The following is a 12500-nucleotide window of genomic DNA, read 5'->3' as shown; positions in this document are numbered from 1 at the left end:
GGCTTGTTATATTTCATGGTTTTCCGCGAGATGTTGAGTTTACCCGACAATGGGTCACATCATGATGGTTTTGGCGCTACAGATTTATGATGCTCGGTAGATAGGGCATCAAAGACGGCCGCACGGATCCCCGTAAGTGACCGATCACTCGCTCATTCGTTGCCAATCCAATCATTTGCATACTCCCTTCTTTACAGGAATCTACTTCCTTGCCTAAAAAGAAGCACTCGAACAGGAAGAGAAAAGGTGATCCTTTCATTCGTCCTGCTCCAAATGTTGGATGCTAATTACGGATGCTAGATAACTGGACCAATGGACGTCGAATTTGAAAGCATAGAGAGCGCGAGATACGGGCAGCCAAGAACGCAAGGACCGGTTGACGAAAGAGATGCGCTAACACTTTTGCTTCGATGATGATTAACGCGAAAAACGGGTCCAGGAGATGCTGTCCCAGAAGCATCGCGGAGATGGCAAGATTGTTGCTGCTGCGGAGCAACGCGGTAACTAGGTCACCGGTGGCACCCCAATCAGCTGACGACCGGTGCCGTGTACGATCAGCGCGACGCACCGACATTGGCCGGCCGGTCTTCTGAGCCCATGTTGGGCGCCGGTCGGTACCAGCGATCGATTAAATACCATGTTGCGCCGTTATCATAGTTAGGCCACTAAAGCGGCTTACGCTAGCATAAATCAGGTGTAAAAGAGGAGAAAAATTAACGAATAAGCTTACTCTCAATTTGGATTTCACCAGAAAACGCCGCGTCGAAGTCCAAAATGTTGATATGAAATTATGTAAAAGTGCTTACTTGAGGAAGGGATTTTATAAACATAAAAAACAGTTAATATCTACTGATAGGCCTCTAAAAACATTTAATACCACAAAAACATGGTAACATTTGCAAATTTCCGGTTATTTGGTGCGATTTTCCCTGTGTGTGCTGTGCGTTTTCACTTTGTCTAAACAGCGCCGAAATCTGTACGGCGCGACGTCATTACTGAAGGGCGCTCACCTTGAAATTTCATCAAAAATCCTTAACGACTTCCACTAAAAGTTTTTTTTTATTTTATAAAACTATCTCTGTACCAATCGAACCCGTAGATAGAAAGGCTTGAAGAACACCGAATACAAAAACTCTATTAGACTTATCAGAGAAACGCCAAAGTACAGGCCGCCGATACCTCCCAATGAAACTGAAAAACAGACAAAGGGCAACATAAAAAAATCGCGAAAAAGCATGCATTTCTGTCTCCATTTTACCTACAAAATCCAGATTGTTTCTTATGACTCGCCGTTGGTAGCGTAGGATGGGAAAGTTGATTACCTCCAACACCACTTTTCCGGGACTTTTGCTGCCTTCTGCTGAACGATAAAATTCACTGTACAAACACGTGAACAATTCCGTGAGCATGAGGTAGAAATATTCAATCTGGTCCTAGCATACCCTATAACGTTTGTTTCCAAAGACTCGCAGGCTTGCATACAGGATCGATCCTTATAGAACGTGTGCAACTGTTTGGTAAGCTGCCTGCCATTAACTGTAAAGAATCGTGAAACAGTCACTCATCGTAACATCTTCATTTTAACGGCTAACACTTGCCCTTATTTATGCACAAGAGACCTTGAAAATCACAATAAAATGGTGCATCTGGAATGGAAAGAAAACCGGAGATTTAAACATTTCTACTAGCAAAACATGGGACCAGGTGGACATTGCCGTTCGACGCTCACACTCTTTCGGTGAGGTAGGGATTGTGCAGTTACACAGCTCGAGCTCGAATTGAATCCTGTTGTAGAGAAAACACTGAGAGAAACTGTACGGCATCGTCGGCGACATTCGTTCTTCGGGAAATCGGCACTTTCGCTTTTCCACAGGCTCGTCCCTGACCTCGGGATGGTTGTACGTTTCGACGGTCTTAGAACGTAATCAAAAAGGAACAACACATCATGCACACACCATTTACGCGCATTTACTTCAGAAATAATCAATAATGTTATGTGGAAGCAGAGAAATGTCCTTTTGATTTACTTACATGCAGCATAAAATGAGAAATAACACCCGCTTTGCGTAGCGCATAGAATGAACCCACAAAACTCGGATAGTCTTCAGGACTATGAATGTACATCTAAAATGACAAAAAGCGCCACTCATTGAGCGATTGAACGATCCGTGGGAGTTAAAAGACGAAGCTTTTACAATATAATTGATTGTGTCGTAGTTCTTGTAGCTAAACTCCAAACTTCTCTTCCGGGTCCAAAAGTTATACTTTAGTGGAAGTCTGTCGAACTGGAGTTCACTGTAGAAGGGGAAAACTCACATTTAGCCGATGAAAATCTCTCCGCTTACCACAAATACCCACTGATCGTATATGCTATTTGCAGTGAAGCAGCTTCCCATCTCGGTGATCGAGTAATGAAAGATCTCGCTGCAGTTGTACTCGGTTCCCCGGAACCTCACATCGAACAGCACATCCTGGCAATCTGTTGGGAAAAACTGTTTGGCCAATCCGGCTATGTGGTGAGTTTGTTCATAGCCCATACTCTGCGACGATTCATACCATGCTCCTCATCGCTTCCAAATTAAGATTGCAGGTACTGTTCAGTCCAGTGCAGACGATCGCATTATCCTCGTCCATGTTAACATTCGGGCTAACGAAAAGGTACGTTTGCGCTACTTTCGGCCACAAATAAGACGTACTAAGACGACGATAGATTAATTTATTTCCAGTAATCTTCCAGCCACCCTTCGATCTTACCTTTTAGAGGGTGTAACATTGCTGTCCACCCAGTGCTGCTTGAGAAAGCTGGAAATATGCTTTGGGCTGCCTTTACCGTAGCAAATCGAAACCGCCGGAAAAGTACTATTCCAATGCAAGTAAGCAGTGTCCGGATTGACACTCACCGTCTCGTCGTACGTATCGAGCGTAAACAGCAGAATAAAAACCATCGACGCAAACGAACCACACAGCACCGTCACCCAAAAACATCTGTGGGATTGCAAATCACAGAACATAAAAGGATCGCACATAAACTTCCAAAAAAATACATGATCGCACCGGACTGTTGCAGACTACCTTGCATAAATATTGCATCTAGTGCCTAGATACTTGATTCCATTGATCGTACTATTATCAATCGCCTGCCGCAAACGGTACATGACGAGAATCCTGTACTTTGCCCATCCTTGTAGTTTACGGGAACGCATTGTTCTCACCTCAAGGTTTAGGCTTTACGACGTAACTGTTTCGCTTCACCATTGGATCGAATCTTCTACCGTTTGCAAAACAGGATAGCTGTGCATTACGTGATCAGCCAACGTGTTCCGATAATCACGGAACATTGATTCTGTTTTATTTTTAAACACCGTTTGACCGATTGCATGTGTGCCAGGGTCGCGTGTTTGCACGGAATCATGTGGCTAAACTCGGTCATCCACTGTAACATCGAATGGAAAACGGATTCCGAACCCGTCACCGCCACCACCGTCGTCACCAGGTTAACCAAGCATTCAGCAACAATTTGTGTCTTGTGCCAGGACTTTCGTGAAGTGTTGTGTATTTTTTTTTGTTCCAAAAAAAGAGAATTGGCGAACTGGCGAAAGCTGATTGGTTTCTTTTGGTGATTGATGCTTTTGGTGATTTTTAAATAGCAGAAGATTATTCGAGATTTGTATTTAAAAAAAGTCAGCTTTCTTACAGCATTATCTATTACAGCTCTCAAAAGGACTGAACATGGTCGTTTTGCAATAACGAGATAACCCAGTTAAACAGTTAGCAATGTGCCTTGGAAGATGATACAACCAAACACAACATATGCTCTTCACGAACCAGCGGCTTAACCGGCGGCTTAACAAAGACAAGCAACAATTTATCTTCTTTATTGATGGATAAAAAAATAATTATAAATAAACAACATCTTCTCATTCCGCATTCTGAATCCCGAATCTCGCCCTCCCCTATTACCCTATGGAACCACCCCTTCATCAATCGGTAAACGATCTGCTAGCCAATAGGAGCGCAAGGCCCTTAATAAGGATCCCTTTGCACTCGCTCGAAACCCACTGAAAATCTATTAATGCGAAGGGTCGACCACAGCACGCGAAGAGACATCTCTTCTCAGCCCCCCGGGGGTGGCTCCGAAACCGTGTAAAATGTGAATGGTATTTTACACTAGCCAGACACCCTCCTGTCTCTGCTTAATCAAGGGATTAAGGACAGGATTTCTACGTAAAAAACTAGCTCGGAAAATATCGCCCTAGCCTAACAAGGGGATTTCATTTAAATATTAGCCAAGGCAAACAAACAAACAACTGTGGCTGTGTTCTAGAGAGGAACTAGGAGCAATTAGCATAACGCATTCTTGGGCGTCCTGCAGCTCTTCAATTTCCGGCTGCACCTACACGAAATACCGATACCTTCACTCTCGCGCTCTAATGAGGAACCCCTCCGAATACCAACATACCCACCCGAAATCAATGCTCGTGACCACAACCGATCGTCCCTCAGTACAAGTCGAGCAAAATGTTAGAAAAATACTGGAAAAATTTCGAATAAACACAACGCGACAGCGGCCACGACCGCGGAGCTGATAACCCACGGCAACGGCGCATTGTTTATCGGTACACAACAGGGACAACAGGCCTCGGTCGTCCCCTCGGCTCGAGGAAAATCAATTTCTTTTCGCACCGAATAACACAACAAACTACGGGGGCCAGAGGAGTCCTTCGAGCACAGCCGCATTCCTGGTGCGCCGATCGCTGTTCAAAGACTGTCCAGCAGCAGCAGGAGCAGCGAAGCAGGCGGTTCTAGTTTCCATTTTCTTTTCCTTTTACTGCTTTTCCGGGGCTGGCCACGTTTAATGTGCCGCCTCGGCACCATCATTTGTTTAATTCTATTCCTTTCCATTCCATCACCTCGGAGCAGCGCCATCAGTGATACCAGCGGTTGGCTGGTCAGTCAGATTAAGGGTAAGTGAATCCGCGGGTTGCTCACTGAACCAAGGTGTCGTTACGTGAACGCTAGTGGTCATCGAAGAAAAGTGATTTTTCGCTCGTGCGGATCAGTTTTCCACTTGCTGCAAGTGCCCAGACACCAGCGACCCCCGCAGGGCACCGCAGTGGCCTATTGTAATGATGGTAATTTTCCGCCAAATAATTTCCGCACGGATCACTCCTTCAAGCGGAGTGGCGGAGGGTGCATAAGGGAATTCGCTTCGCTCCTTCGCGCACCAATTGTTTCCTATTTAACAAACTTAAAAGGAGGGGTGCGCCTCAAACGGGGGCGCACTCGGGAAAAAGGGGTGGAAACCCCGGGACGACTGCGACTCGAACGCGACAGTGGCACAGCAACAATCCGGCAGTGATAAATTGCTCCCTAGACAGATTGTTGCCTAGAAAATCCCATTCTCTCAGTGCGGGCGCGTTTGGTGCTCTGGTTCGCACATGTGCCCGCCGCCGTGCGACGAACAAGACGCTGTGGCTTAAAAGCTGGTCACCGTGGACAACCGGACCTTAGTGAATAGTGGGACGATGATAAGTGATGGAGAGAGTAGAAGGTAACACATACCTTTGCACACATACAGGCATGTACGCAGTGTTCGGATTCTAAAGGACACTTCCCGGGAGCTTCCCGGAGGCCAATAGTAGTGCCAGGAGTGCGTGGGTTCGCCAAGTTCGCGTGTTGCTTGACGAGTGTCGAAGTGCTCACTGCCATAGCAACAGCAACGTTTTGTGTTCGGACTGTGTTTTTCACTTCACAACGGCTGTGTGTGCTGCGATTTGCAGTAAATTTGAATCGAAATTCATACTTGAAACGAGAATCACCTTAAGTTATGGAACACCATTTAGTACCCTTTAGTTAAGCCACGGTAAATGTTTTAAAGACTTAAAAAGGATATCTGCACCTCCAGAGAATACGAATTGAAGTGCTCTAACACCGTTCAACATTTAGATCATCCTTATCGGATAATTCCACCCTTCGGATGAGCCGTACCCTTCTGGCGCTCTTCAGGATAATTGAAACACGTGTTGATTCCGGGATTAACTTTCGCCACATCTTATCCCCTCTTCTCTGTCTAAGAAAACGAATCGGAACGCTCACTGCCCCTAACACCGACTGTGCTATGAATGCGTAACGCCCATAATTACAATGTAATTGGTCGATCCCTCTTCGTTTGGTGCCCGATCGGAAGCTGGAAGCCACCTGCAACCGCTTGGAACCCCCTCCTTTGGTTGCTTTCATGGTGTCATTCATGTTTACACTTCACGCCATCCCATCGCCACCCAGGCCAGCAAATCCGCGTAACCACGAGCGGGAGCGTGCGCGCGCGCCGGCCGGGTGACCGAAACCAATCCGTCACGCGTCGCGGTTTCCCGGTTCTGCTGAAGTGTTGCAGTAAATTATGCACCAAGGACACGCGTCCTCCCCCACCGGCGTCCCACCGAAAACAGTGTTGACAGCGGCGCGTGTGAAGTAAGTCAAAAGCCGGCGTTACGCCGTCGTTGTGCGCCCAGGGACCGATCACATCGTGGAGGGTGTGAAATGGTGATACAACGCTCAATTACAATTACTACTACGCGGTCCTATGATGTTGTCAGTACACGCGGTTCACTTGGTCGCCGGTCCAAAACCAAACCGGCAGATAGGTGGCGAATCCTCTTGGGCTATGGGGGCGCAAATTGATTTAGGCTGGTGGCCAGCTTGCAATTAGTTTAAAAGTGTAATCGAAGCTGTGTGTGAACGGGGGCTCGAAAGGGAGAATAAATTTAAATGTTGGACTCGACCGTTATAGAGACATCTGACAACAGAGGCAGAGGAGTGGTAACGGAGAGTAATTATTGGTTTCCCTCTAAATTCAATCTTCTAAAAGTCTATTCATGAAAAGTGCGGACCAGTAAGCCGTGCCCGAGTTCTCACGCCACAGCCTGAGATGACGAGTTTAGCATAAAATGTTCAAATTATCCTTTTGTTATACATACTTCATTAAACTTAGCGAGATGCAGCGATGATTGTTGGGTGAATGACTTAAAAAATTTAAGCATAAAATCTACTCATCCCGTAGATCCCGATCATCGACGAACGAGAGCCACGAGCCATGAACGATACCCTGTCACCGGACATGATCAGTCGCTTTCGCGACCTGAAACTGTTGGAATCTGGCGAAGGGCCCCGACCACAGACGCAGCCAGGGGAGCATGGGCGCCGCCTGGGAGCTGGCCAATCGGCCGCGACCAAGTCGCAGTTTATTCCGGCCATTTGCAACTTTCAAACGGCCCGGAAGATGGCCCAGGAAAACCTCGAGCATCAGCCGCTACCGGACGCAGTCATCGATATTGCCTTCCGGAAAGCGCAGGCCGCCGGTTTTCCCAACCCGGGCATGGAGCTGAGCGTCGGACCGTACGCCACCGGTGAGTGGAACTGTTGAGGAATCGTGTGATGTTACCGTGTGTGCCAACCGAACTGTACTGCCGGTGTTCCGGATTTCGGTGCCGGATTCTCATTGGCAGGTGTCGGATGCAAGAACTATAAAGCTGGCCCAACCAAGTGCACCAAGTACCGGGTGTATCGACCGAAAACGTGCGGCGTCATACCGAAGGTATCGAGCGCACTGGACACACCCGAACGGCCGGAGAGTATGCGCGTGAAGAAGAAGGTCGGTGCGATGGATCTGGCCATCGGGTGGGAGTTCCGTACCAAGCACGAACCGCGCTCACAGACGTACATGGACGGCTCGAAACCATCGGTGGCACCTCCCATCTTCGAGGTGGTCGAACCGGCCAAGGATCTTAACCTACCGGCTGGTATGTTTGGCCGCTTAGAAGGTCCCTAAGGTATTCTTTAAATCCCGTTCTTCTTGTTCCCTTTCCGAAAGTGGTACACGCTGGCGGTGTGTTCTCCAACACACTCGGTGAGGAGGACTTTTTCGATCGAGATGTCATCCGGCAGCATAAGCGACTGGTACGTCCCACTAGCAATCGCTGCAAGTGTGGCAACGGTTCCGGACGATCCTCGAAGGCCAGCACGGCACGACAACAGAAGCAGCAGCAGCAGCAGCAACAACAACGCCAGCAACAACGAACCAGCGCGGACAGAGAGGGACACCATCGCCAGCAGCAACACGATGGTGGCCACGAACCGGTCGCTCCGATGGAGATCAACAATAATACGCTACCGGCGGTCCGGACGTCGGCACGGTCACACGGATCGCAGGGCAAGGACCAGCACCAGCCACCCACCAGTGCCAACTCGATGGAGCGCAAGCTGCACGATGCGGTCGTGACGCATGCGGAAAAGATTGAACGGTTCTGCCACCAGTTCGCCCCGGAGGAGTTCCCGTACAAATTCCACCAGGAGTATCGGTGTGCGTTCAAGGCGGGCATTCCGCAGAGCAACGTGTCCGGTACGCTGAGCAGCTTCGACACGGGACCAAGCGGGGGCGGTGCCCACCGGAAACCGGCCGACTACAAGAAGCTCCTGCACATTCCGAAACCACGCGAACCGTACACGAAAAAGAACTACGTCATCGATACGCTCGCACCGCCGTTCGCGTTCTGGAAAAAGGGCTCCGGCTATCCGGATTACTGGCGACTGATCAGCGTCTATCAGCAGGCGTACAACAAACCGATGGAGAAAAGGAAATATCCACTGCTGAAGACAGTCTACCAGTGAAGGGGGCCAGCAGCAGCAGCAGCAGCAGCAGCTGTGTCGCCACGAACCATAACGATCAATTATGCATCAACCGATAAACACCAAACCGAACACACCAACTGCAAATCCAACAGTACACTACACACTCTTAGCCAATGAATGTTTTTTTTTATTACCGATTGCCACGTGGTGCCCAGTCCCAGTGCCAGGAGCCGGAACCCCACACTTGTACATAGATTGTAAGTCTGACAATATATGAGATGAATAAAATAAAAATAGGAAACGAAACCAATGATGATTCGCCGGGGGCCAAGTCACGTCTACGGTCACGGTCTCAGGGGACCATTGTCAACCGGTCCCGAACTGATTTACGCGTCCCGGGGCGTACGCAAACTCATGTAAAATGTATCTCCGTTTGGAGTGTCGTTCGATCGGAGTGCAATTAGCTGTTATCACTTTTTTTTTTTTAAATGGGCTTCGTCTTTTCGGATCGATTCCATGTGATTCTTAGGGAAAGGGATTTTTGTGTGTTTTCAGAAGATTTTATCTCGAAGATTGAGCAAATCTGATGACATTCTGGAAACTATTTCTTTCTTCCACTATTTTACATGCCGGTGTTGGTGTTTCTCCAACATTAAACACTTTAGTGGAAATGACTCCGCGTTGAAGCCACACGAGTTTACCATTGCGATCGCCGGACAGATAACGATAACAATTTTTCGCATTATCACAACCACATTGCAGCCTCCAACAAATGACCAACTGTCTAAAATTGTGAATGTATCATATTTATTGAAAATGGATCGATTCTTCACAGCAACTTAAACACTCGCACAATCAGGCGTCCAGCACATGATTCAAGTAAGAAATGTAACAAATGGCCAGCTTCAGTATCTCTATTTTGGACAGCTTTTTGTCCGGCGGCAACGTTGGTAGCAGCTTCCGGAGCTCCGTGAATGCCACATTGAATGCCTCGACACGGATGCGTTCCCGTGTCGCATGTGCCGTCCGATACTTGAGCGTTGCCCGGCGTCTCCGGCGCCGTTCTTCGCGTGAAAGGCTGGAAAACTCTGACGAACCACCACCGCCGCCGCCGACACCGTCTTGTTGCTTCTTTTGCTGTCTGGTCGGTCCGGTTCCGTAGATCGGTTGCCCCGAGGAAGAATCGAACGATGGGCAGCCATTCTTCAACCGAGGTTTCCGTACGCCCACCGCACACGAGGACAGTTCCATTGTATCCTTAATCTGATAAACCATCTGTAACGGGTGGCCAACAAACAAATAACTCAATGCGGGAGACATACGGTGCAGAGCATCCGGCGGCCACGGTAATGACTAGAATCAACAGTGAACCGGTGTTCCGCATGATCGTTGCCCGAAGGAGGCAAACAAAATCCCATCACAATTGCTTCCACAACTGGAATGCCTTTAACTGGTTCAGTAAGTACAGTGTGCAAATAAAAGGATTGCCCTGCTTCAAATGTGTAATTTGTTTATTTTTTTTAACAAAACTGAAGGAGATAAAACTCATTTCGTCTCCAATTTAGTTCAAATTTATCCTTTTTTGGCCTAAAATGGCTAAAGTTTGTCGTAATTTACCGTTTCAAAAACAGAACGTTTTTTTAAAATGTTCTGCAAATTATTACTTCATGGTTAATGTTTCTTTGTGAATTCGCTTAATCTACAGTGTAAAATGTCGAAATCATTTCGTTTTTTGGAAAAATGATTACAAATTCGAGTGATTTTACATTTTTTGCAGCTTTAATAAAAGATGTTACGAATGAGATCATTAATGCAATCTGGTCATAAATAACTCTTTTACTTTGGCAAAGGGAAGAAGTAAAGATACCGCTTTTCTAGACGAACATTATGTGGACATATTCAAGGTAAAATACTGAAAGTAAGGATGGAAATCTCTTTCAAAACTCATTCAAATATTAATCAAAATTAAATTGTTTAATTCAAATGATAGTTTCTAATTGTTGACTGATTATTTGAGAATATTCTTGCACACAAGGATGGGTCAATTACTCTTCAACTTCAATTTACCAAGCACCATTTTCTTTTCAGTATATCTATTAATCAGATTGAAGCAGAATGAAAATAAAAAAATACTTCCACTAATAATAAACTCCCAAATAGATAGGAATATTTTACCTAGTAAATGGACAAGCTGTAACAGCTCCTTTTCGGTACTGAGTATGGGATGTCTCTAAGTGTCCTTTTGTTGGTACGTAGATCACTGGCAGCACACTTTATCACCAAAGTATGATAACATCCTTGAGACACTCGGTTAGTACAGTTCAAAAGTCCTGGTTTTCGATAAAAAATTATTTCACTTCACAAAATCTCCCGAGGCCACGTGAATTTTCAGATCTTCACTGATTGAACTTCAAATCTGTACTGAGAGCAGGGCGTGACTCTGGCCTTGTAATACGATTTCCCAACTATCAGTTTTCCAACCCCCGAGAAATTTTCCGGCAACGTGATTGGTTCTCCATCGCCCCGGAAGCCATCTTGGAAAATGCAGCATCACCGTTGCGCTGATTGGGGAAGGAGCAGCTTCCCGCATGACGATGGCCTGAATGCGCAAGCCTCGTGTGGAGAATAAAATAGAAGAATGTACTTAATTGCTAGTACTTTAAACAGCATCCAAAAACCATAAAACACATGTCTGGAATGAGTATCGAATATATGCAGTAAAAATTACAAGAAACATCCGATGCAATCCGAGTTTCTCTTTATACGTTATACGATCGTAGGAATTTAACCCTTAATCAGCGAAGCTAATCATTAAATATTCGAATGTTATTGACGCCGCAGTTGTGGTAAGCATAGAGAGTACACAAGGCAAGTATCATAATAGCATTAACATAAAAGATAATAGACAAATGTTATGCTACTTTACACAACTTGTACAAAGTTGTTCTTTCCGTTGCATCAAAGCGTAAGAAGCGGAGAAGGTGGTAGAGATGTACTAACTCGAGGGGTTGGAGGCAGTATATGAATAATTCAATGATAATAAATGAGTTATGAGAAATATTGAAATGTTTACCAAGAATAACATCTAGAAGTGTGAATTACCTTGAAGTACCGTGCATCTTGCGGATTTCTGCTCCTGTGAGTACAATAGTGTTTATTTGTATTTCGGTTAACGCCTGTTGTCGTCCAGCTTCTCAGGCCGTGTGATACGCTTTGCACTCGGAACAGACAGCAAAAGGGCAGCGATGGTTAACAATGTCCAAACATTCCGACTGTTGGTGCATTTATTTATCCTGTACAAGGAATTGTCAAATCATAAGAGCAAATTTGCAATATGTACAGCGGGGAGTAGAGTTTCGGGCGCCTTAGCGTTTCATAAACGCTACGCTTTCACAACCGCCCATCCATCCGTCCTTCTATTAATCCGTACAGTGCTACTACTGTGTTACCGGGGAAGCAGCGGCCTTCTTAGCCTTCTGTGATGCGTCGTAGGCACGGTACAGCTGCACAATCTGCGTTCCGGCAACGAACACATTGACCGAGAACAATCCCCAGTTTTTCGGGATGATCACAAGCGAGTAGCGAGACCAGATGATTCCGGTCGCGGCCAATGACGCCGACTGTGAGATCGACAGCTGATCCGCAGGACGCCGAAGGTCACTCAATCCAGCAATGACCAAGCCCTGGAAATAAACAGGAAAGCACAGGGAATGTTATTTTTCAACTGCAACGATGTCCTGCGACCCACGACTTACCCATTTGAACACCGGAGCCCAGAAGAACACAGTTTTAGGACCTGCAAAAGAGTTTGTCCGTGATTAGTATCGCATCGCATTCAGGACGCGTCTCTGAGGTTACATAAACACACCACCCGA

General features: G+C 46.5%; 4 protein-coding genes across 4 annotated transcripts in view; 1 reads left to right on the top strand and 3 right to left on the bottom strand.

Moving 5' to 3' along the window:
• Nucleotides 1-1072: 1072 nt before the first annotated feature.
• LOC126576709 (uncharacterized) lies at nucleotides 1073-2634 on the bottom strand. Its single transcript, XM_050238015.1, has 7 exons — nucleotides 2557-2634; nucleotides 2346-2492; nucleotides 1730-1913; nucleotides 1599-1646; nucleotides 1443-1536; nucleotides 1259-1377; nucleotides 1073-1191 (listed from the first exon to the last, which is right to left on the bottom strand). Exons 1-7 carry the CDS (start codon nucleotides 2632-2634, stop codon nucleotides 1073-1075), a joined length of 789 nt encoding a protein of 262 aa, XP_050093972.1.
• A 2164-nt stretch (nucleotides 2635-4798) lies between these two features.
• On the top strand, nucleotides 4799-8774 carry LOC126576014 (uncharacterized). The gene is made up of 4 exons (XM_050237076.1): nucleotides 4799-4964; nucleotides 7058-7403; nucleotides 7503-7796; nucleotides 7868-8774. The coding sequence occupies exons 2-4, from the start codon at nucleotides 7091-7093 to the stop codon at nucleotides 8662-8664; spliced, it is 1404 nt and encodes a 467-aa protein (XP_050093033.1). The 5' UTR covers nucleotides 4799-4964; nucleotides 7058-7090; the 3' UTR covers nucleotides 8665-8774.
• A 706-nt stretch (nucleotides 8775-9480) lies between these two features.
• LOC126576329 (helix-loop-helix protein 1) lies at nucleotides 9481-10911 on the bottom strand. The gene is made up of 2 exons (XM_050237557.1): nucleotides 10801-10911; nucleotides 9481-9900 (listed from the first exon to the last, which is right to left on the bottom strand). The coding sequence occupies exon 2, from the start codon at nucleotides 9898-9900 to the stop codon at nucleotides 9481-9483; it is 420 nt and encodes a 139-aa protein (XP_050093514.1). The 5' UTR covers nucleotides 10801-10911.
• A 963-nt stretch (nucleotides 10912-11874) lies between these two features.
• Nucleotides 11875-12500, bottom strand: part of LOC126574953 (mitochondrial pyruvate carrier 2-like) — an 819-nt gene continuing 193 nt past the window's right edge. Inside the window, exons 2-3 of the mRNA XM_050235382.1 lie at nucleotides 12381-12421; nucleotides 11875-12308 (exon numbers count right to left, since the gene is read on the bottom strand). Coding sequence (XP_050091339.1) covers nucleotides 12063-12308; nucleotides 12381-12421 — 287 coding nt within the window. The 3' untranslated portion in view covers nucleotides 11875-12062. The remainder of the gene's footprint in view (nucleotides 12309-12380; nucleotides 12422-12500) is intronic.

The sequence above is a fragment of the Anopheles aquasalis genome, chromosome 3 (assembly GCF_943734665.1).
Source record: "Anopheles aquasalis chromosome 3, idAnoAquaMG_Q_19, whole genome shotgun sequence".
NCBI classification, from domain to species: Eukaryota; Metazoa; Arthropoda; class Insecta; order Diptera; family Culicidae; genus Anopheles; species Anopheles aquasalis.
The sequence above is the reverse complement of the archived record's forward strand: the minus strand, read 5'-3'. Positions and strand labels throughout refer to the sequence as shown.